General features: G+C 38.5%; 1 protein-coding gene across 2 annotated transcripts in view; it reads left to right on the top strand.

Annotated features, from left to right (window-relative positions):
- Positions 1-24,680, top strand: part of NKAIN2 (sodium/potassium transporting ATPase interacting 2) — a 1,047,208-nt gene that overhangs the window by 994,200 nt on the left and 28,328 nt on the right. For both annotated transcript variants that reach the window (XM_066373336.1, XM_066373337.1), the window contains exon 5: positions 22,368-22,428. In XM_066373336.1, coding sequence (XP_066229433.1) covers positions 22,368-22,428 — 61 coding nt within the window. The remainder of the gene's footprint in view (positions 1-22,367; positions 22,429-24,680) is intronic.

The following is a 24,680-nucleotide window of genomic DNA, read 5'->3' as shown; positions in this document are numbered from 1 at the left end:
GATTTTATGCTTCTCATCTCTCTCTATTCCTGTCTGTCTGTCCCTATCTGTTCCTCTTTCTGTCTCTGTTTCTGTCACACACACACACACACACACACACACACACACACACACACACACAAAACTTGGATAGAAAGGAAGAAAGAATCTGTGAAGAACACCAATCATAGCCAAGTTCAGACTCCCAAGTTATTCAATCCAACTAGATTATACTGCTACACATGGATAGAGTTGACAAGTCTTTCAAGTGACACTTTGATTCAGTTTTGTTCCTTATAAAATCATTTTGGGAAAAAATCTGGTCTCTAAACTTGTGTCTTCTCCAATCCTTATTCTCCTTGGGTTTTTTTTTTGTTTTTTTTTTGGTTTTTTTTTCTGTTACTGCCTTCACTCCCATTCGTCTCCCTCAGCCACATATTATACCTAGTACTTTGAATTGTAAGCAGGCTTCATTAAATGCTACATACAATACATTTTCATAGAACCTATGGCTTATTCTCAAAGATGTCATGATAAAAAAAAACCAATTGCTCTAAGCTTCCTATTTAACTATATTTTCAAAACTCTAATAATACATCTGAGTTTACTATAATATTTTTTTTCTTGGTTCAATGTTAACATTTTATTTATTTTTTTATTATAATTTTATTTTTTTAATGGGGCGACATCAATAAATCAGGTTACATATATTCAAAGATCAACAAGTCCAGGTTATCTTGTCTTTCAATTATGTTGCATACCCATCACCCAAAGTCAGATTGTCCTCTGTCACCTTCTATCTAGTTTTCGTTGTGCCCCTCCCCCTCCCCCTTTCCCTCTCCCTTTCCCCCCTCCCCCCGTAACCACCACACACTTATCAATGTCTCTTAGTTTCACTTTTATGTCCCACCTACCTATGGAATAATGCAGTTCCTGTTTTTTTCTGATTTCCTTATTTCACTTCGTATAATGTTATCAAGATCCCACCATTTTGCTGTAAATGATCCGATGTCATCATTTCTTATGGCTGAGTAGTATTCCATAGTGTATATGTGCCACATCTTCTTTATCCAGTCATCTATTGATGGGCTTTTTGGGTGTTTCCATGTCCTGGCCACTGTGAACAATGCTGCAATGAACATGGGCTGCATGTGTCTTTACGTATCAATGTTTCTGAGTTTTGGGGGTATATACCCAGTAGAGGGATTGCTGGGTCATAAGGTAGTTCTATTTTCAGTTTTTTGAGGAACCACCATACTTTCTTCCATAATGGTTGTACTACTCTACATTCCCACCAACAGTGTATGAGGGTTCCTTTTTCTCCACAGCCTCTCCAACATTTGCTATTACCTGTCTTGTTAATAATAGCTAATCTAACAGCTGTGAGGTGGTATCTCATTGCAGTTTTGATTTGCATTTCTCTAATAACTAAAGAAGATGAGCATCTTTTCATATATCTGTTGGCCATTTGTACTTCCTCCTGGGAGAAGTGTCTGTTCATGTCCTCTTCCCACTTTTTATTGGATTGTTTGTTTGTTTGTTGTTGAGTTTTATGAGTTCTTTGTATATTTTGGATATTAGGCCCTTATCTGAGCTGTTGTTTGAAAATATCATTTCCCATTTAGTTGGCTTTCTGTTTATTTTGTTATCAGTTTCTCTTGCTGAGCAAAAACTTCTTAGTCTGATGTAGTCCCATTCATTAATTTTTGCCTTCACTTCTCTTGCCATTGGAGTCAAATTCATAAAATGCTCTTTAAAACCCAGGTCCGTGAGTTTAGTACCTATGTCTTCTTCTATGTACTTTATTGTTTCAGGTCTTATGTTTAGATCTTTGATCCATTTTGAGTTAATTTTAGTACAGGGGGACAAACTGTAGTCCAGTTTCATTCTTTTGCATGTGGCTTTCCAGTTTTCCCAGCACCATTTATTGAGGAGGCTTTCTTTTCTCCATTGTATGTTCTTGGCCCCTTTATCAAAAATTATTTGACTATATATATGTGGTTTTATTTCTGGACTTTCTATTCTGTTCCGTTGGTCTGAGTGTCTATTTTTCTGCCAATACCATGCTGTTTTGATTGTCGTGGCCCTATAATAGAGTTTGAAGTCAGGTATTGTAATGCCCCCAGCTTCATTCTTTTTCTTTAGGATTGCTTTGGCTATTCGGGGCTTTTTATAGTTCCATATAAATCTGATGATTTTTTGCTCTATTTCCTTAAAAAATGTCATTGGAATTTTGATGGGAATTGCATTAAATTTGTATATTGCTTTGGGTAATATGACCATCTTGATTATATTTATTCTTCCTAACCAAGAACAAGGAATATTCTTTCATCTCATTATATCTTTCTCGATTTCTCTTAACAATGGTTTATAGTTTTCATTATATAAGTCCTTTACATTCTTTGTTATGTTTATTCCTAAGTATTTTATTTTTTTTGTTGCAACTGTGAAGGGGATTATTCTTTTGAGTTCATTCTCAGTTGTTTCATTGTTGGCATATAGAAAGGCTATTGACTTCTGTATGTTAATTTTGTATCCTGTGACCTTACTGTATTGGCTTATTGTTTCTAGTAGTCTTTTTGTGGATTCTTTGGGGTTTTCGATGTATAGGATCATATCATCTGCAAAAAGTGATACCTTTACTTCTTCTTTTCCAATATGGATGCCTTTTATTTCTTTGTCTTGTCTGATTGCTCTGGCTAGAACCTCTAGTACCACATTAAATAAGAGTGGAGAGAGTGGACAACCCTGTCTTGTTCCTGATTTAAGGGGGAAGACTTCAGTTTTGTGCCATTTAATATGATGTTAGCGGATGATTTATCATATATGGCCTTTATCATGTTGAGATATTTTCCTTCTATACCCATTTTGTTGAGAGTCTTAAACATAAAATTGTGTTGTATTTTATCGAAAGCCTTTTCTGCGTCTATTGATAAGATCATGTGGTTTTTGTTCTTTGTTTTGTTGATATGGTGTATTTTGTTAACCGTTTTATGTATGTTGAACCATCCTTGAGATTCTGGGATGAATCCCACTTGATCATGATGTATTATTTTTTTAATATGTTGTTGTATTCGATTTGCTAGTATTTTGTGTAGTATTTTAGCATCTGTATGCATTAGAGATATTGGTCTGTAGTTGGTTTTTTTTTGTGCCATCCTTGCCTGGTTTTGGTATGAGGGTTATGTTGGCCTCATAAAATGTGTTTGGAAGTATTGCTTCTTCTTTAATTTTTTGGAAGACTTTGAGTAGAATAGGAACCAAGTCTTTGAATGTTTGATAAAATTCGCTGGTATAGCCATCAGGGCCTGGACTTTTATTTTTGGGGAGGTTTTTAATGGTTTTTTCTATTTCTTCTCTACTAATAGGTCTGTTTAGGCTTTCTGCTTCTTCTTGACTCAGTCTAGGAAGGTTGTATTGTTCTAGGAATTTATCCATTTCTTCTAGACTGTTAAATTTAGTGGCATAAAGTTTTTCATAGTATTCTACAATAATTCTTTGTATATCTATGGTGTCTGTGGTGATTTCTCCTCTTTCATTTTAGATTTTGTTTATATGAGTTCTTTCTCTTTTTTCCTTGGTAAGTCTTGCCAAGGGTTTGTCAATTTTGTTGATATTTTCAAAGAACCAGCTCTTTGTTCTATTAATTTTTTCTATAGTTTTACTGTTTTCTATTTCATTTATTTCTGCTCTGATTTTTATTATCTCCTTTCTTCGGCTGGTTTTGGGTTGTCTTTGTTCTTCTTTTTCTAGTTCCTTAAGGTGTGAAGTTAAGTGGTTCACTTGGGCTCTCTCTTCTTTGTTCATATATGCCTGAAGTGATATGAACTTCCCTCTTATCACTGCTTTTGCTGCATCCCATAGATTCTGATATGTCGTATTGTCATTTTCATTAGTCTGTATATATCTTTTGATCTCTGCACTTATTTCTTCTTTGACCCATTCATTTTTTAAAAGTATGTTGTTTAGTTTCCACATTTTTGTGGGATTTTTTTCCTACTTTTTGCAGTTGAATTCTAGTTTCAAGGCTTTATGATCAGAAAATATGCTTGGTACAACTTTGATTTTTCTGAATTTGCTGATGTTGTTTTTGTGGCCCAACATATGGTTAATTCTTGAGAATGATCCATGTACACTGGAGAAAATGTATACTCAGTCACTTTGGGATGAAATTCCTGTAGATGTCTATCATATCCAGGTGCTCTAGTGTTTTGTTTAAGGCCACTATATCTTTGTTGATTCTCTGTTTGGATGACCGATCTAGAGCCGTCAGCGGTGTATTGAGGTTTCCAAGTATGATTGTATTTTTGTCAGTTTTTGTTTTAAGGTCAATAAGTAGCTGTCTTATATATTTTGGTGCTCCTTGGTTTGGTGCATATATATTAAGAATTGTTATGTCTTCTTGATTCAGTGTCCCCTTAGCCATTATGAAATGGCCATTTTTGTCTCTGAGTACTTTTGTTGTCTTGTAGTTAGCATTATCAGATATGAGTATTGCTACGCCTGCTTTTTTTTGGATGTTATTTGCTTGGAGTATTGTTTTTCAGCCTTTCACTTTGAATTTGTTTTTATCCTTGTTACTTAGATGAGTTTCCTGTAGGCAGCATACAGTTGGATTTTCTTTTTTAATCCATTCTGCTACTCTGTGTCTTTTTATTGGTGAGTTTAATCCGTTTACATTTAGTGTGATTATTGACACTTGTGAGTTTCCTATTGCCATTTTATAGATTGCTTTCTGTTAGTTTTGTGTCTTGTTTGATTCTTCTCTTTCGTTTTTCTATCTTTTGTTTTTATTTGGTTGTATTCCATACATCTTTCCTCTATTGCTATCTTTTTTATCTCATGTGCTTCTGTGGTGGTTTTTTCAATGGTGGTTACCTTTAAGTAATGAAAAGGGTTCCTACCCTGTTCATTGTAGCGCACTATTTTGTGAGTACTTTTGCACTCCATTGTCCTTTGCTACTGTTAATCTCCATCCTCTCCCCCCTTTCTTTTTGTTGTTGTCACAGTTTAAATTTGGTTTTATTGTGTTCTTCTTGGAGCTTTTACTTGTGGCTTTATTTTTTTTTTGTTCTTTGTATCTGATTGGAGAACCCCCTTTAGTAATTCCTGGAGTGGGGGTTTTCTGATGATAAATTCCCTCATCTTTTCTGTATCTGTGAATGTTTTTATTTCTCCTTCATATTTGAAGGATAGCTTTGATGGGTATAGTATTCATGGCTGAAAGTTCCTCTCTTTCAGGACTTTAAATATTGGGGTCTACTCTCTTCTAGCTTGTAGAGTTTCTGCTGAGAAATCTGATGATAATCTAATGGGCCTTCCTTTATATGTTGTATTCTTCTTTTCCCTGGCTGCCTTGAGAATTTTTTCTTTGCCATTGGTTTGTGCCAATTTCATTATGATGTGCCTTGGAGTAGGTTTGTTGGGGTTAAGAAAACTCGGAGTTCTGTTTGCTTCATGAATTTGAGGCTTTAGTTCTTTCCACAGGCTTGGGAAGTTCTCATCTATTATTTGTTTGAGTATGTTCTCCATACCATTTTCTCTCTCTTCTCCCTCTGATATACCTATTATTCTTATGTTATTCTTTCTGATGGAGTATGATAATTCTTGTAGGGCTATCTCATTTTTTTTTAATTTTTGAGTCTCTTTCTTCTTCTCTCTGTTGTGCCTCAAGTTACTTGTCTTCTATTTCACTAATCCTCTCTTCTTTCTGGCCTGTTCTATTAGCTAAGCTTGTTACCTCATTTTTCAGCTCGTGAATTGAGTTTTTCATCTCTGTTTGATTTGTTTTTATAGTTTCAATTTCCTTGGACATATATTCTTTGTGTTCATTGAGTTGTTTTCTGAGCTCCCTAAATTGCCTTTCTGTGTTTTCTTGTATATCTCTGAGTATTTTTAGAATTTCTATCTTGAATTCTCTGTCATTTAACTCCAAGGTTTCCAATATATTAAATTTTTTCTCCATAGATTTTTCCTAATCTATCTGTGTTACCTCTCTTTCTTTTGTATCCATGATATTCGATTTTATCTTCCTTAATGGCATCTGAGGGTGGTTTTGTTGATAGTATTAATGAGATTTAATAAAGAATAAAAAGTTAAAAAAATAAAAAATCGAAAAAAGTTGTGTTTTTTTAAATTAATAATTAAATAAAGAAAAATAAAATAAAAATTTTAAAAAAGGAAATTATTCCCCCCCTCCTTTTTTCCTCTCCTCTCCTCTTCTCTCTTTCTTGAGAAAATCTTGTGGTAAACTGTGAATTATATTGTATTTAATAGAACAAACAATGCCTGTAATGGAGGGCCTGAATTGGGGAAAAGTAATAAAGGGGCAAGAAAAATAATAATAATAATAATAATAAAATAAAAAATAAAAAATGGGGGTATGGACCCACAAAAAGCAAATAATGAAAAAATTTGGATCAAGAATAAAATGATTTGCGTTTAGGTGTTGGTTGACTAAGAGTTATGATGAGAGGAGTAAGAGGGAAACAGGAAAATGGGGGACTAATTAAAAAATTACTATTGTATTTAGTGGAACAAGAGCTTGATAAAATGGAGAGCCAGGGATGGGAGCACTGCTAGTGAGTTAAAAAGGTGAAGTAAAAACCCCCCAAAATGCCACAAACATAAGTTTGAGTCCCAGATAAAATAATTTGTTCGTTATTGAGGTTTGAATGAGAGGAGACGTAAAGGAGAAAGGAAGAAACTAATATAGAGGGAGAAAAGAAAGAGAGAGAGAAAAAAAGAGGGAACCACTTAAGGAAGAAAAAAGAAAGGAGAGAGAGAGAGAGAGAGAGTTAAGGGTTTTGGAGTGCAACCCTCATAGAGAGAAAGGAAGAGGAAAGAAAAGATAATGGGAGATGTAACACTTATGGGTAGTGTAGTTCAAGGAGAGGAGAGAGTAAGACTGGTAGAGAGTTAAATGACCAAATTGGAGGAGGAAAAAAAAATCAAGGATGAAGATAAGAGAAACAAACGAACAAATATAATAAAATGGGATAGGTTATAAAGTCTGCGGATTATTCTTGATTTTGAGAGGTTATCTTCTTGCTTTTTCTTTTCTCTCCCTCTTCCTGGTCGGTGACTCTGTACCCCAGGTTCTGCCCCTTTGGCACGCTCAGGTAGAGATTTGCAGTTGATAAGTCTCTATGGCGATGTCATGTATTGTGCTTCAGTCTCGTTGGCAGTCGAGGCTCATTAGCATTTATAGGCTCCGACAGTGAGAGAGTCCGTGTTCCTGGAGCCTCTCTCCTAGTCTTTCCTTCTTCAATTAGTAGCCTGATAATCCAGCTATGGGGTTGCTACTGCCTCTGCCTAGATAGTAAGAGTCTCAAAGAGCTGGCAACTCCCCACTCTATTCTCACTCAGCACAGGGCTCTGGGTAAGGCTCAGTCAGTCAGAGCCGCTAGCATAATCAGCCGGGGCTTCCGCCCACTCAAAGACCTCTGGCTCTGCCACTCTGTCCAGTAACATGGGCGGGCATCCACTCCCGGGGCGCTTGGAGGAAACTCTCGCTCACTATCTGCACGCGCAGACCGGGATGTCAGACCGGAAGTCTCGCCCTCTGAGTGAAACCCCCCGCCTGCACTGAAAAGTTCCAGTGTTGGAATTGGCTCTCACTCCATCCCCGTGTGCGGCTTTTTCAAGGCACTGGGGCAGCCCGAGACTCTGCCCTCGGCCCACACAAAGGCCCCCGACTCTGCCCCTCCATGGGACAACACGGGCTCCCACTCCCGAGGTGCTGGGAGGAGTCTCCTACCCACTCTCCGTGTGCGCAGACCAGGATGTCAGGCCGGAAGTCTTGCCCTCTGAGTGAAACCTCCCACCCGCACTGAAAAGTTCCAGTGTTGGAATTAGCTCTCGCTCCCTTCCTGTGCGCGGCTCCCTCAGGGCGCTGGGGCGGCCCAAGATTCCGCTTTTTGGCCCACACAAAGGCCCCTGACTCTGCCCTTCTGTGGGATAACATGGGCAGGCACTGCCGAGGCACTCGGAGGAATCTCTCGCTCACTATCTGCACGCGCAGACCAGGATATCAGACCAGCGGCCTCACCCTCTGAGTGAAACCCCCGCCCGTACGGAAAAGTTCCAGCGTTGGAATTAGTTCTCGCTCCCTCCCCGTGTGCGGCTCTTCCAGGGCGCTGGGGCGGCCCGGAGGCTTTCAGCCCGCACAAAGGCCTCTTACTCTGCCTCTCTGTGGGGTAACACGGGCGCACCCTCCCGGGGCTTTGGAAGGAATCTCTCGCCCACTATCTGCACGCACCGACCAGGAGATCAGGTAAAATGGCTGCCCCACTTGTCTTTCTTTGTCTGGGTTTGGCGCGACTGTTAGCTGTATTGCCTGGGTTGTCACAGGAACAGTTTTTCCTCGGCTTGGATCTCCGTGCCACAGCCTGGTTTGGCCATTTGTGCCGCGGCCTGGATCTATTCACCCCCTTTGCCCGCCTTAGTTTCTATATTCTCAGTTTCCAGTGAAAGCCGCCCTGTTTAGGTTAGTGAGGAAGGCGGAGCATTTCTTACTCCCTATTTCCTTCAGGGTTTGGTTATATATTTAGCCAATTTTTCGCTCGATCATACCTTTGGGTGTATTGCGAAACATCTGGAGGCTCCAAGGATAGGTTTTTCTGTTTCTGGTTGAAGATCTTGTTGAGTTTTGGGAGAGATTTATCGGTATCGCTTCCTACCCCGCCATTACTCTGACATCATCTGTTACTATAATATTTTGAAGCAACTTTTCTCTCTAGCTGGTATGTCCTGATGTTTTCTTTTTATTTTTTTCCTTTTTTAGTATAGTGAGAACACTATTCTTGTTGATATTTTTATATTTAATCAGTAAATTATTTTAGAGAATGGTGAGTTTGTCATTTATCACCTCTTCTGGCACTCATCTGACAAAAAAACAAAATGCCTTATTAAGATTCATCAAAGTTGAGCAGCATTAATGCTTTCTTATATCCAATCACATAACCAGTCAGCCTGGCCCAAAGAGTCTGGACTGTGAGAGGACAGCCTGTTTCCAAGCTGTGGCCAAATCAACACATCCATCATGCTAGCAAAGATTTGGAGGTCAATGTGTAGTTTGCCTAATGAGATTTATGGTTTTCAGCTGTATTTCTGTAAAGAAACACTTAACTGGAAGTCATCTTTTAGTTGGGAAGATGACAATTGCTCAATCCCAGAAAGGTCTCTAATGGTTTCTAGTCTACCTAGTATCCTCAAATGAAATGGAAAGAATGACTGCTGCCCAAACAGAGATCCTAGAAGGCCCCTGGTTCCCTAGAGATGTGGACAAAAAAGAATCTTAGAGACCAAAGATAATATCTTATTCACTGTCCCCAAAATAGTAGATGGCTTGTTATATTTGATCACGGTTACTTGAACATGAAAGAACACAGGATACTCATTAATCTAGCATGGGTTGGTGTGTTTACTTTGCCCTTTGACAGATGCTAATTCAACTGCTTATTTACATAGAAAACATCTGAATGGACTTCTTATTTTTAAGCAATAAATTTTTATTTCTAAGAAAAATAATTAACTCATTTCTTATATTTAAAATGCCTGAGGTAAAGTGATCACAGAAATCATCTGGTTTTCAATGTTGTTCCCAGGAAACAGTTAACCATCAATTTATATAGGGAATTCTCCCTCATCATCATCATAGTCATCAGCAGCAGGAGCAGCAGCAGCAGCAGCAAATTGTTTATTGAGAACCTTCTATGAGCCAGAAGTTTATTCCTCATATGTCGTTCCTCTGTCTCTCTTCACGGTGTGGTTACAGCTGTTTAGATGTTCCCTTTCATCTGTGACACCAGCATTGAACACTGTCAGCATTTTAACTGACGGGGCCAGAAGGAAGCAGGGCTATTCACCTCACTTGTTCTAGATACAGTAATTCCTTCAGGTAACCTAGGACCACTCTGCTTGTTTAGGCATCCTCCACATAATTACAAAATTTGATCATCAGATCATTACTGTCCTGCCTCAAGAAGTTTAAAATGTCATACAGAAGAGAACTTAAGGTGAGACACCTACAGCGTGCCTATTGAAACCTCCCTTCAGCTCTAAACTGATCTATCTCTTCATCATTGCTCTCTGCGGAGTCCAACCCATTACCCAGATAAAGTTCTAGTGTGTAGTCTCGATGCATATTTTATGCATATACATATGCATACATACTCTGCTGATGTCATATCACTTATAGTTTCTTGAAATATGGTGTAATATATTCTGCAGACCCAGGGGAAGTATATATTCTACATTTCATCTTCTAATTTTATACCTCTGAAAAAGAAATTATTTTAATATTGGTTATTTTTGCAAATAGTATTCCAATACAATTCATCTAGTGTCTTCAGAAGAATTTGGCCTTGTTTTCCTATTGTTATTGAACAGCACACTAATTCCAATGGAACACACTGAAATTTTTAGCCTTGTCTGTTAATGTTGACAAACCTATGATGTGCTAATTTTTTGCATATGTCTTACTAGTAGAATTAATTTTCCTTTAGTTTCCCTGTTATCTCTGAGCAAAATTATATTAGTTGTACTATTTGCTCACAGAGAAATTATGTAGTTATTTTGTTGAAAAGTTTTGACCAGCAGTATTGATTGTATGCATTCAACAGAACATTTTAAAATTGCACTTTCTTTCTCAAATGCTTCATTATAAAGAAATGAGAGTTCCTATTCTATGTGACATTTATACAATCTTAAACTCAGTTTTACTCCTAACACAGTGGAGTGTTGTTAATAGATTGCTCTTTACATTTCCTATTTTTTAATTGAGACATAATTGATATATAGCATTATATTGGTTTTAGGTGTAAAACATAATGCAGTTATTTTTAATAAACAGTTTTGGTTAAGGATTCCCATTATAGCTCCTACCTCAAAGATTGAAAGCATCTTGTGACAGTTCTGCTGAACTTGGTAAGACATTTCTTTTATCACCTCCCAACTGTCATATGTATAGAAAGGTTGAACTACACTACTCTCAGTACAGTTTTGAAGTTAATCTGATATTTAAAGTCTGAGAGAGGTATTAACCCTGATAACATTTGACTTTTACTAGTTGTCTTTCATCCTGCCTGAATATCTTCTGTTCTGCCAACTTTACTAAAATATTAGACTCATTTGAACTCGAGTAAATTTTTGGTATGTTTGCTCTGAAAAAAAAAAAAAAGCTACTAGTTTCCAGAGGCTGATTTATAATGGGAATTATTGATTAAGCCAGTGTTGGCATTTGGTTCAGTCCATTTCCCAGCCTTAAGTAGATAATACAAGTTTGCATGTACATCTACTTTTATTTAATCTTTTAAAAAGTGTTTAATACAGTCATGCTTGATGATGCAGCACAATACCTAAAGGCTGGTATTAAGATATGTTTCTGATCCCCTGAAAAGCTTTTCTGACTCAGTAGGCTGTGAACATTCACAATAGCCCTAAAGGCAATCCTCCATGAGTTATTTTAGGTTGATACCTGCACCTGGATTATTTGTAGCGAAGAAAACTTGCAGATGCTCTCTAATAGTCCAGCCAGTAGAATAGTTGGGAGAAAAATCACCTAGTGGAAAACAGAAATGATGCACTGGCCCCCATTAAAAAATTCATATAAAAAACTTCCACTAATAACACTGATATAATCATTTTGGAATCCTTTGCTGAAGCAATCTCAAATTATATAAATGGGATAAGATGCAAAAGAGCAAGTAAGATATTTACAACTTAAGAGTATATTCAGTGATAATATCCCCCCTGTTCAAATTCATATTATAAAAAGCATGGGTTTATGGAATCTGAATTATGAATTCAGAACAAAAAATTGGTGATTTAATTTCAATGAATTATAGAACTGATATATTAGAGAATGAAGTAATTGCAGATAAAAAAAAATAGTGTTTGCTAGCCCCAGCCTCTACTCCCAGGCAAGAAAGCGTTCAACAACGATTAGATATTGTATCAACATCAGAAACTATTGTGGACTTCAATTTGGTCAAAGGGCTCAGAGTCAAGATATTCTTTGTACTTTAGAAAACAAATATTTCCACCTTGTGTAATATATTTCAAATATTTTATTATAACAGAAAAGTTTTTAACATAAATAACAGTACCTTAAAATGTAATTTATTTAAATTAAACATTTTATCTGAGATAAATGTAGAGCAGAAGCATTCATATAAAATAATACAGAAAAAATTAATAATATAGTGAGATCTATGAACCCTTTACCTAGTTTCTACCAGTGGAAACATCTTATAAAACTATAGAACAGCGTAAATATTAGGGTATTGACATTGATGCAGTCAAGGTGCAGAACAATCCATCATCACAAGAATCCCTCAGATTGCCTTTTTATGACCACATCCACTTCCTTGTGATCCCACCCCCCTTTCTTAGGGCCTGGAAGTCACAAATCTGTTCCTCATTTTTATAGTTTTTTCATGTCAAGAATATTATATAAATAGAACGATCCTGTATATAACCTTTGGGGTTGCCTTTTTCCACCCAGCATAATTATTATCTATGTAAATTCATGCAGGTTGTTGCATGTATCAATATTCACTTCCTTTTATTGCTGAGTAGTATGTCATGATTAAACAAGTTATACCACACTTTGTTTAATCATTCACTCACTGAAGGACATTGAGTTGTGTCTAGTTTTTTTAGCTTTTATGAACAAAGTTCCTCTAAACATTAGTGTGCCTGTTTTTGTGTGAACTTGTCTTCATATGTCTAGGATAAATGACCAAGAGTACAATTGCTGGGTCTTTTTATAGTTGTGTGTTTAGTTTTTAAAGACCTCTGAACTTTTTTCTGAGTAGCTACATATACATGTTAGGAACTGAGGGCCAATGGGGTCTTTGCAGTTGAGATTTTTGGTGGACAGAGGTGTGGGGAACTGGCAGTAAACTGACACTCTGCCCAACTCCCCACTTCACTTGTTCTGTGAAGTTGCTAAAGGCTATTTTGCTATGGTGCTGATTGTCTATATTCATCCTGCCCCCCCCATGTTTCCTGGAAAGACTGGAGGCGAGTTTCTTTTATCCTTTGTTTTGTGTAAAGTTAAGGTGTTATGTATGGTGGGGGTTTTCTATACTTGGTAGAATTCTTGGGTTGCCTTGGAAATGTGATCAGAGATCCCTTTGATTTGCTAATGGCCTTACTTAGCCCTATAAATAAAGCAGGAAGTGAGTGTTGAGTGTGCTCTGTTCTTGCCATTAGCATTGCAGAGGCCTCCTGAGCCCATCTTTTTTCTCTAAGCCTATTTTTTAATTCCACGTCATTCCTACTCAGGACCTGGAATTACTAGCTGAGCTGGTTCGTGGCAAGTGGCACCTGAGAAAGGGAAAACTAAACTAAAGGCAGGTGACGGAACTCCCCAGATGCACACAATAAGTAAAAATTTTGAGAAGAGTTTTGGGGGAAAGTATAATTGGGAGTAATAAATTATGGGACAGTTAAGGTCAAAAGTAAGGGACCTTTTTCTTTTTGTACAAATGTTTTTATTTGAGAAGTTGTTGTTTGATCAGAGTGAGCTAGAAACAGAGGGATGCAAATATGAGAAGACCTTGGAGTCTGAGGATGACTCGGGAGATAATGAGCATGTCACGGCTATGGCTGCCCTAACCTTTGCGCCTCCACCACCCTCTGCTCTTTCTTATGGTTATTGGGTTGCTCCTGGGGTGTTTGTCTCAGACCTTTGGAGATTCCCACTCCAACAAGCTTTAGATCAGCTCCAGATATATGAAAAAAAGTGTATACAGGCAGAGAAGGATCCTCAAACTCCTCAACGAGATCTCCTAAGCATAGCATTTTAAGATCTATAATGACCAAGAGGAACAAGAAAAAGCAGACAGAGCCCAAAGAGATCAGGCAAAATACTAGCTCTTGGCATATGCCCTTAAAGGCTCCAATGCCCTGAAGGGGCCTCATAAGTCTCCATCAGGGCCCTGCTTGAAGAGTAGAAAGGAAGATCATTGAGCTAACGCCTGCCTGGCTTGGCGGTCCCTGCCAGGGCCATGCCTTTGCTGTGGGAAAAAGGGACACTGGAAGGTAGACTGCCTCCTCACTCCTCCAAGGGAAGGTTCAGTCTCTTCCAGCCCTACCCCAGCCACCTCTGACCTAACCTTGCCTTGTTGGGACTTGCCACTGAAGACTGAAGGTGCCCAGGGCCATTGGCCCCATCTCACATCACTGTGGATGAGCCTAGGGTGACCATCCAAGTAGCAAGTAAGCTGCTCTCATTTCTTATAGACACAAGGACCACGTACTCTGCCTTGCCCAAATATTAGGGTTCTGCTCACCCCTTGGAAATCTCTGTTGTGGGTGTTGATGGTCTTATTTTCCTCCCCATTTGCCATGAATCCACTGCCTTGTTTAATACATAGTGTCTCCTTTACACACTCTTTTCTCCTCCTGCCTCAAAGCCCCATGCCTATTTTAGGCTGAGACCTACTCTCCAAATTCAGAGTCTCTCACTGAAGGACATTGGGTTGTGTCTAGTTTTTTAGTTTTTATGAACAAAGTTCCTCTAAACATTAGTGTGCCTGTTTTTGTGTGAACTTGTCTTCATATGTCTAGGATAAATGACCAAGAGTACAATTGCTGGGTCTTTTTATAGTTGTGTGTTTAGTTTTTAAAGACCTCTGAACTTTTTTCTGAGTAGCTACATATACATGTTCTCTTCTTTCTGCTTTCAAGATTTTTGTCTCTGGTTTTTCACAATTTGATTATCATGTATCTTGTTGTGAATTTTTTTTAGTTTATTATGCTTTGGCTTCAATCAACTAGGCTTTATCCAACCTTTTAAATATGTAAGTTTAGGTCTTTTGACCACGTAGGAAGTTTTTATTTCTTCAAGTAATTTTTCTTTTTTTGTTTGTTTTGTTTTATTTTCAAATTCTAATAAAAACTTTTATTTATGATTCTGTAACTGTTCTCCCCTCCCTCCTTTATTTTCCCCTCTCTCTCTTGCCTGGCTACATAGAACAGTAGCTCTTGTATTGAAAGTAGGTGACTTCTCAAGTCCAAGTAATTTTTCAGTACTGCTTTCTCTTTGTTTTCAGGACTTCAATGATACACATGTCAAAAGTTTTAGTATAGTCCCACAGATCCTTGAGGACCTATGTTCAACTTTTTTCAATGTACTTTTTTTCTTCTTATTTATATTGGGTTATTTTGATTGTTATATTCTCTTTCTCTTTTTTTGTGAGAGGAAGGGAGATCATGAGGCAGAGTCCTGCATGCACCCCAACCAGGATCTACCCAGCAACCCTATCTGGGGCTGATGCTTGAGTACCAAGCTATTTTTAGCACCTGAACCTGACACACTTGGACTAACCAAGCTATCCTCAGTGCCCAAGACCATGTTCAAACAAATCGAGCCATGGGTTGCAGGAGGGGAAGAGGGAGAGAAGGGAGAAGGGGATTGGGGAGAAAGAGGTGGTCATTTCTCTTGTGTTCCCTCACTGGGGATTGAACCTAGGACAACCATATGCCATGCCAGGCTGACCCTTTAGCCACTGAACCACTGCTCAGGCCCAATTGTTATATTTTTAAGTTCACTGATTCCTTTGCCTCCTGCATTTTGTAGTTTTATTGTTTTGTTTTGTTTCTTATTTTGATTATTGCATTTTTCCATTTCTAAATTTTCAATTTGGTTCTTCTCTCTATCTTCTATTTCTTAGATTTGGCCATTTTTTCATTTATTTCAAGCATGTTTGTAATTGCTTGTAGAAGCATTTTTGTGATCTACTTTAAATATTTGCCAGATCATTCTAACAACTGTCTCATCTAGCTTTCTGTTTGCTTTTTTTTTTTCTTTTGGGTTGAGAACCTCATTTTATTGATCTGATGAGTAATTTTAAGTTGAAACATGGACATTTGGGGTATTACATTATGAGACTCTAGGTCTTTCACAAACCTTCTGTTTTGGCTGGCTTTCTCTGACCCTCTTTGGCAGGAGAAGAAGGGACACAGACTCATTACTGCCAAGTGATGGTTAGAAGTCCAATCTTCCCACTAAGCCTCTACTGAAACCCCAGGGGGTCGGCTTTTCATTAAGGCTGGGAGGCAGTGCAGGTTACTGCTCTCTACTCAGCCTTCACTGATACTTCCATGGCTAAGAGGGGTAGGAGTGACTTATTTCTGCTTCCAGGTGGCTTCAACAGACACCATAAGGACAGGGGGTTGGCCTCAGTGTTGTGAAGCACTGGTGAAAGTTCTAATTCTCCACTAGATCTCCTGTGACACCACTCCAGTTGGGAAGGGAGGGGTGTCTCCTTACTATAGAGTGAGGTCAGATGTCGAAATTCCCAATATTCTCTCTACTGACACTAGGGAAGACTTTGTCCTTCCTTACAGGAATGAAAGTCCAGACTCCCTGTCTGATTTCTCAGACACCACAGCCTGGCCAGGAAGAAAGTCTTGGTCTTTCACTCTTTGCTGCTGTGTTAGGAGAGTGTGGTTACATTTTCTTTTCAGTAATGTTGACTAAAGAAGAGTTATTATTGTCTTAAAATGTTTTTGTCTTGCTAGGCTGTCTCTTTCCTCATCCTTTGGTAGAGCAGGCTTCTGTTGGGTTTTGTTGTCTGTGTCCACTGGCATTTCTGTGCTGTAGGCTTCTTTATCTTCAAATCTGGTGTATGTGAGACAAAAGAAAAATATAAAGTACTTATTCTCATGTCCTTCCTTGGCTTTAAGATTCCTGGTCAACCTACCTTCTTTCTACCTTTCAAGATTCTTCCTATGTTTGTTACATATATAATGTCTAGTTGTCTTGGTTATATGGAGTAGAGGAACTACAGGAAAGTACATCTATTTCAATTTCCTGGAAACAGAATTCCAAATAACATTATTTTAAACACTAAGGTTGTTACACTTTCAATTACTACAATTGAATCTTTTTAAATACTTACCAAAAGACTTTGCTTTTCTCTTACCTATTAGCTTCTAAGTGAATTTCTGGGATATACAATTATAATTCGGTTTGTATATTTTAAAAAAAAATCAATCTGATTAACTAATAGAAAGAAAATATTTCCTTTCAGCCAGTAATGATATCAAGATAATATATAATTCTCTATCAGGTGAATTAGAAGTGAACAAATCATATTATATGTATCAAGGTGAAAAGATGAATTAAAATAAACAAGCTTAGCTCTGCTTTGAGTGCCAAAGAATAAAACAACTGAAATATTTTGTTTTTTTACAAGTGGACAATTGTATGTTTGCCTAGTATACTATTGCTGGTACCTTTCCTATTCTAGCCATCTTTAAAAAGGGAACAAAATAAAATAATTGTATTTGAATTCTAGGTACTCAGATTTACAATGACAACATAAGTCACTGTTCTCTGCTTCGGGTACCGTCATGCCCCTTCACAGTGCCCAAACTCCTCTGAACTGGGGCCATCTGCTCCTCTCTGCATATAACTTACCTCTTCTCAGAGCTTTTCTGAGTTCTGCTTGGACAATTCTCACTCTTTTCTCCTCATTTGTTCTCTCAAAGCCCTTCCAACTCTTGAGGTTTATCTCCAAAATACCAACCTACACCTTCCTCTGACAATGAATTGCCAGATTTTTGGGGAGACAACACTTTCATTCAGTTTTTAAGGATGAATTAGAAGTACTCAAAGGTGTAAGGCTAAACAGGGAAAGAAGGGAGGAAGAGGAGGGCATTCCCATGCTTTTTCGGCAGAATGGATTGAGTTAAAGAACATAGGAGGAAAACCACCTGATATATTTTAGCTAACCACCAGCAGCTTACTACTGGCATCAATTTGGTGACGAGGAGTGGAAGAAAATGAGGCTAGAAAAAGAGCTAAGTATCTGTTGGGCAGATAAAATATATTATGCTCACTTTGTTAAAGATGGCGTTGCCCAGGTGAAATTAATGTGTGTCTCTGTGGGCAGGCGGGATCTTTGTAGCCTGGGGCTTGGTTTTGGGATTAACCCTCTCCCACCCCTTTTGATGTGGGGTGGTACAATCCCATCATGACTCAGAGAAGTGACTTTGTATTAGAGACTTCCCTATTTTGTATATTGGATTAAAGGTTGTGAAGCTACACTATAAAATAGGGGCAGAATAGGAGCTTGCGCTCTTGGTTCCTGAGATTATCATTAGAGGAGAAAGCAGAGAGAAGAGAGCAGAAAGAGGCCATATGGCCAGGAGAAGCAGCCAAGATGGTGGAGTATTGAGTGAAAGGCCAGTTTGTGCAGTTTGATGCTGGAGAAGGAAGGAGATGGGGAACAGAGGTGAATAAGTCTGGTGAGCTAGAAACCTTTGATTCTAGGAAACTCGGAGAAATCAGTAGCTTTGTGAGCACTGAATGTGAGTGGGTTTTGGAGCCCAGTTGTTGGGCAGATAAAATGTATTATGCTCACTTTGTTAAAAATGGTGCTGCCCACGTGAGGCCGTCGCCCAGGTGATATTAATGTGTGTTGAGAATCCTTGTAGCCTGGGGCTTGGTTTTGGGATTAAGCCTTTCCCACCCTTCTTGATGTGGGGTGGTACAATCCAATCATGCCTCAGAGAAGTGACTTTGTATTAGAGACTTCCCTATTTTGTATATTGGATTAGAGGTTGTAAAGCTACAATATAAAATGGGGGCAGAACGAGAGTTTGCTCTCTTGGTTCCTGGGATGATTAGCATGAGAGAGCAGAGGGAGCAGAGCAGAGAGCAGAAAGAGGCCATGTGGCCAGGAGAAGCAGCCAAGATGGCGGAATGCTGAGTGAGATGCCAGTTTGTGTAGTGTTTGTATCTGGAATAAGGAAGGAGATGGGGAACTGAGGAGAATAAGGCTGGTGAGCTAGAAACCTTTGCTTCTAGGAAACTCGGATAAGTCAGTAGCTTTGTGAGCACTGAATGAGAGTGGGTTTTGGAGCCCAGTGTGTGTTTTTACTTGCCCGCCGGGTGCAAGCTAGAATTAAAGACTATGGCCCATCAGTTTTTGGCTCCGCTGTTTCTTTACCGACTGTCTGAATCCAATGCGAACCTGCATGGGCCAGGCTGCTGTGATGGTGGCCCTGGCCCCGGCTGCTGGCTTTACACCAGTGTGTGTTTTTACTTGCCCGCTGGGTGCAAGCTAGGATTAAAGACTATGGCCCACCAGTTTGTGGCTCCGTTGTTTCTTTACCGACTGTCCGAATCCAATGCGAACCTGCATGGGCCGGGCTGCTGTGATAGTTGCCCTGGCCTTAGATACTGGCTTTACAGTATCACATAAGGAAGGACTTGTATTCCATGAAAAACATTGTACTTTTTCAGTAATCACTTAGTAGATATTCAATTTTTTATCACTTTGTAGACATTCAATTTTGTTCCTTCCTTCTGACACTTATCTTAATTTACTTCAAATTATAATTATACGTGTATCCTTACTACAAGATTGTAAATTCTTTTAGGATAGTATTGTATCGAAAACAGTAGCTATAACTGGGCAATTTTGGTTCTTAGTGGACATATGGCAATGTCTGCTGCTATTTTTGGTTATCCAATTGTCAACTGTCTTGATGGTAAGATGTCGCTAGTGAGACATCCCATAGCACACAATAGACCTCACAAAAAAGATTACTCAACCCAAAATGTCCATGATGCTGAGGCTAAAAACCTCTGGCTTAGTTCGTCTTTATAGCCCAGGTAGCAATTAACAGAGTGGCACATTATAGAAGGCACTCAGAGTTGTTAGAAATTATTTAAGACCCCTTTTCTGTGAGTAAGGTTTATAAATTGCTCTGAAGGAATAAAAATTAAGCTAGAAATTTATAGGGTGTAGAGAAATTAGAAGATAACAGAGTTTTTTGAATGTTGACTAAATTGGAGGAAACACATTTTCACCTATATTTAGAGATGACCAATTTAAAAGCTAAAGCTAAAGTTCTCCTAATCAGCAAGCTTTTGTAATGAAATGCAGCAGGATTTACATTTATATCAAAGAAGCTCCCCTGATAGTTAAAGAATGCAACCAAATACAATTAAAAGATCACTGGTAAGCAGAATACAGTGCCTTCCCTGCACTCTGAGGGAGCAGTGCAGTTAATAATCTAGGATCTAGTGACACCTTAATGAAAAATTTAATCTTATTGGCCCGAATCTCAGAATTTATCGGTGCTATTTACCTACATTTTTATTTCCTAATTAATGAAATGATGATTAAGAATCAAAAGAAACGTTTGTGATTTTGTAAAAAAAAAAAATGCTTTATAGATAATTCAAGTGACAAGTATTTAAAACTAAAGAGATAAATTATTGATAAAGCTGTAGCATTTAGCTACGGAGGAAGGGGAGGAGCTATAGACATATTCAGCATTTAAACCCATTGCCACAGTCAGAGCCAAGCACCAATGATAGTGTATCCGTGGGACCAGGTCACTCAGTGATTGGAGCATTTTTATGCCTCCTGGTGGATAAAAGATCAAGAACTGTTAGTATAATCTATTTTTCCAGTACCTATGAAAAGGCTCAAATCACCATGTGATTTTGTTTGGTCAAATCAAAATTTTTGCTAAAACTGAATGAGAGACACTGGTTTTTTAAAGTATCCTATACTTGAAAAGAAGTCCCATAAAAACAATAATTCTGATGATTGTATTGTATAAGAAAATAGCTCTTATTATCACTATTTTATTGTCAACAGCAACATATCATTTAAAGGCTGATTTGATTTTTGGAGATTAAAAAAAAGAATAACTGCTAATATAATGCCAGTGACATCGTTGTTTAGCTGCCTGTTATATGTAATGGTTCAGAAGCTACATTTGGGGTTCGGAGCACAAGGGGTCCACATTCCCTCTCATCCAGGATCTGAAAACAAAAGCCCTTGGAGAATATGTTGTACAGGTGTTCCCTCCCACCCATTCCTCCCCAGGCAGGGTCACTCCTTCTGTGCCAGTGTACCAGTGTTTTATCTGGTGCCAGTTCTCTTTGGAAGGGAGCTTGAATCTGTCAGAACATGCTTTCTCCCTAAACCCAAATTAGAGATTTTCTAAAGTTGTTTTTAACTGTACACCCCTTTGTCTCCAAATAGTTCTGTGCTCATTAAATACCTATCAGTATCCCCCTCTGACTTAAAAATGCTCCACTCCCATCTTCCAGAAGGATCACTGTCAACTAATAAAAATACTTCATTAGGCTGATCACAGCAGCCCTGTTTCTTAGCTTCCTAATGACAGACTGTAGCCTTTCCTAACATTCCCTTCTCCGTGCCAAATACTGTCATGTAGGGTCAGTACTCGGCCAGATCAATGCCCTTCTGAAATGTCGTCATGAATGATTTTCATTACTGTTCTGAGGACATATTTTTTTTAATTAAAACTTTAAATTTATTCTGTTAACATGGATTCACGTGTCCCACTCAATATAACACCCTCCACCCCCAACAACACATCCCCCATTACACCCCCATTGCCCACCTCCTCCTCCCCTCCCACAGCCCTCTGGGATTTGCTGTCCTGTTATCTGTATCTCTGTGTTATGTATATATATTTCACTAATCCCTTCACCTTCTCTGATCCCGTCCCCTCATCCCCCTTCCCTCTGACAGCTGTCTGAGGACATGTTTTTAAAGATTCCTCCAAAGTGGATTATTTTGTGTCACAATCTGTCTACTTATCAGAAAATTATATTAGTTTGCTTCTTTTCACCCACGCTCATAGTTTAACTAAATAAATATTATACCAATAAAAGGGAATACAAAACCACTTGATCTGCAGGGGTAGATATCAAAGGACTTTGCTGTGTTCCTGTACAGGTACCAATTTTAGTAAGTGAAGACTTGCCTGACCATATAGGGACCTTTTCATAGTATGTCAGAAAGGACAACGTAACATGTACAATCCTGAATTCAGTGCATGTGATACTCATCATCTACAGGTGTCCACCTCATGGCTGCTCTGTAACACGTCATCCTATTATACTTGGTTTGCCCAGTTCCTGTTACAGGGCTAAGTAAGAGGTATTCCTCCTCATAAAGTGCTCATATAACAATTCCATTGAGTCGCCTTAATATTTTTCCCAGAAAACATTTTTATGATAATCAGTCGCCCATGTAAGTAAATTAGAAGTTGGTGAGCACAAATGCAGTTGTTATTGCATTAATGAATGGCTATATATTTTTTTCTTTTCCTGCACTTAAAACAACTTGTTTTAAATTGCCTGGCAATTAACAAATCTTACACATAATTACAGGTCAGAGGAAAATATTTATTTATAAGGCAGATAAACATCACTTGAATCAAGAATCCACACTGGAGTCAAGATCCAGTCTGGTGAACCATTACGGAACACGAAGTCTCGTCGTAAACTGCCTGTCTTTGAAAAGTCACTCGCCCAGCGAGATCCGGCTCTGTTGCCTTTGCTTCGTATCTAAAGCATCTTTGTTTTGTTTCAGCTGGCAGGGTTCATCTACGCCTGTTATGTTGTGAAATGTATAACTGAAGAAGAGGACAGCTGTAAGTATTAAAGCTCTATTCTGTTTCTTTCAAGTTCAAAGCATCTTCTTTCTGCCTCCTACCCAGCCCTGCTAGTCCTCAGACAATATCCCCCAGCACATCATTAGAACAGGGAATAAGCCTTTTGTATCCATAAGGCTAAAGTGTTTTTCATAAAAGTGTACAGGATACTGAAAAATTAGGTAAGAATTCACTTTGTAAATGTATTTCTTTCTTTTTTATTGAAAAATACTCTTAAGATCTATTCCTCTCATAACAATTCAAATAAGGAATATACAAGGGAAACTGGAGATGAAAGTGACTTTTAAATACAGTTAACTGGGCTGTCCTTTTTTTTTGTAAACCAGTTATTAGGTAGGGATAACTAATCAGTGTTACCCGGGTCTACATACCTTAACAATCAACTATTTGCAATAGTTTCTAAAGCTCTCACAAAACTGTCTTTCAATTAAGTCAAGAAATTTGTCTTCAGGAAAGCAAATTTTTTATTTCCTTTTTGTTCCAACACTTTGAAACAAATGGCTACAACTCTGTGTCTGAGTCTCAGCACTGGTCCCGTTGCTGGATCCATAGCTGAGGCAGTGGAGCCCTCCCACAAGCCTCCACGTGGCTCCCTTGTTCTCTGCTTTTCTGAAAATGGCAACTAGGAAGGTTTCACTACTCTTTGCCCCCCAAGGATCTGAACGAGGAGGACTGGACGAAGTACGTCTAGTCTCTCTGAGTGCTATCATTGATACTTGTCCATGCAGCTATATTCACTCTGAGGAAAAATCAAAATTGGGAATCATTCTTTTTAGTTTCCAAAAGTATTTATAATGGTTGGGGTTTTGAGACAGAGGAGGAAAAGACAAGCATCCACTGCTCCGTTACAGGATGATCTGAGGAACACACAGTACACAGTTTATATCATTTCGTGTGAAAGGAAATGATGGCCCTTTCACTAAAAGAAGTTTGTAAAATGCTTTTCAATGTATCAAGCACTCTGTCAGGTTCTGGAAATTTTGAGATAAGTAACAATCTTTTACCTCTAGGAATTTACCATCTAGCAGGAAAAAAACAAACATGTGAACAAATAAGTATAATAAAACCCTCTAGAATGTATAATGGGGGGAGGAGAATAAGAAAAAGACCAGGAAATGCTTCATAAAGAAGGACACTCTTCTGCCTGACCAGGCAGTGGCACAGTGGATAGAGCGTCGGACTAGGACACAGAGGACCCAGTTTTGAAACCCAGAGGTCACTGGCTTGAGTGTGGGCTCATCTGGTTTGAGCAAGGCTCACCAGCTTGAGCCCAAGGTCACCAGCTTAAACAAGGGGTCACTCAGTCTGCTGTAGCCCCCAGTCAAAACACATATGAGAAAGCAATCAATGTACAATTAAGGTGCCGCAGTGAAGAATTGATGCTTGTCATCTCTCTCCCTTCCTGTCTGTCTGTCTGTCCCTATATGTCCCTCTTTCTCTGTCCCTGCCACAAAAAAAAAAAAAAAAAAAAAAAGGAAGACATTCTTGAGCATAGTGTTGAAAGATGGATAGGGTAGCCAATGTGGGAGTAAGGACTCCAGACAAAAGGTGAAAAAGCACCAAGGTGTATCACAGCTGGTCATGCTGGAGACAAAGAAGCCAGATTAATGCGACTGAATTATATCCGGTGCTAGAGGTAGTTATCCAGGGAATATTTTTTAAAATAGTATGGATGAGACAGTAAAAAAGAAAAAGAAGGGATGACAGAGTAAGGAATTTGAACTTTTATTTTATATAGCATGATGGTAAATCAATTGGCAGGTAGTTTATAAAAACAGAAAAATGTAATCAGAATTGTACTATAGAAAAATAGCAGTGGTATCAGTATGAAGGAAAGACTTTGGGGTGGTGGGGTAGATTAGGGAAGGAGAGACTTAGTTAGACACACCATGGTGGCAACTCAGATACAATGATGAGTGTCTAGACTAAGACCCATACTGGAAATGGAGACTATAGACATATGAGATATGCCGAAACAAAGTGGTTAGTGGTCAATGCATGGCACTGTGTAAGGGACATTGAAGAGACCGATGAATTGCAGGTTTCTGATATAAGTGAATGGGTACATGGAAATGTTACTTAAGTAAGAAGGATGGGAATGTGATAATTGGTTCAATTTGAACAGGTTGAGGTTAAGGTACCTAATGGATATACAAGAGAAGACACCTAGGAAGCACTTGTCTTATGCACAAAAGATGTATTCAAAATTAAGAGGGATAACCTAACCAGGT

This window comes from Saccopteryx leptura, chromosome 3 (assembly GCF_036850995.1).
Source record: "Saccopteryx leptura isolate mSacLep1 chromosome 3, mSacLep1_pri_phased_curated, whole genome shotgun sequence".
In the NCBI taxonomy this organism is placed as follows: Eukaryota; Metazoa; Chordata; class Mammalia; order Chiroptera; family Emballonuridae; genus Saccopteryx; species Saccopteryx leptura.
The sequence above is the reverse complement of the archived record's forward strand: the minus strand, read 5'-3'. Positions and strand labels throughout refer to the sequence as shown.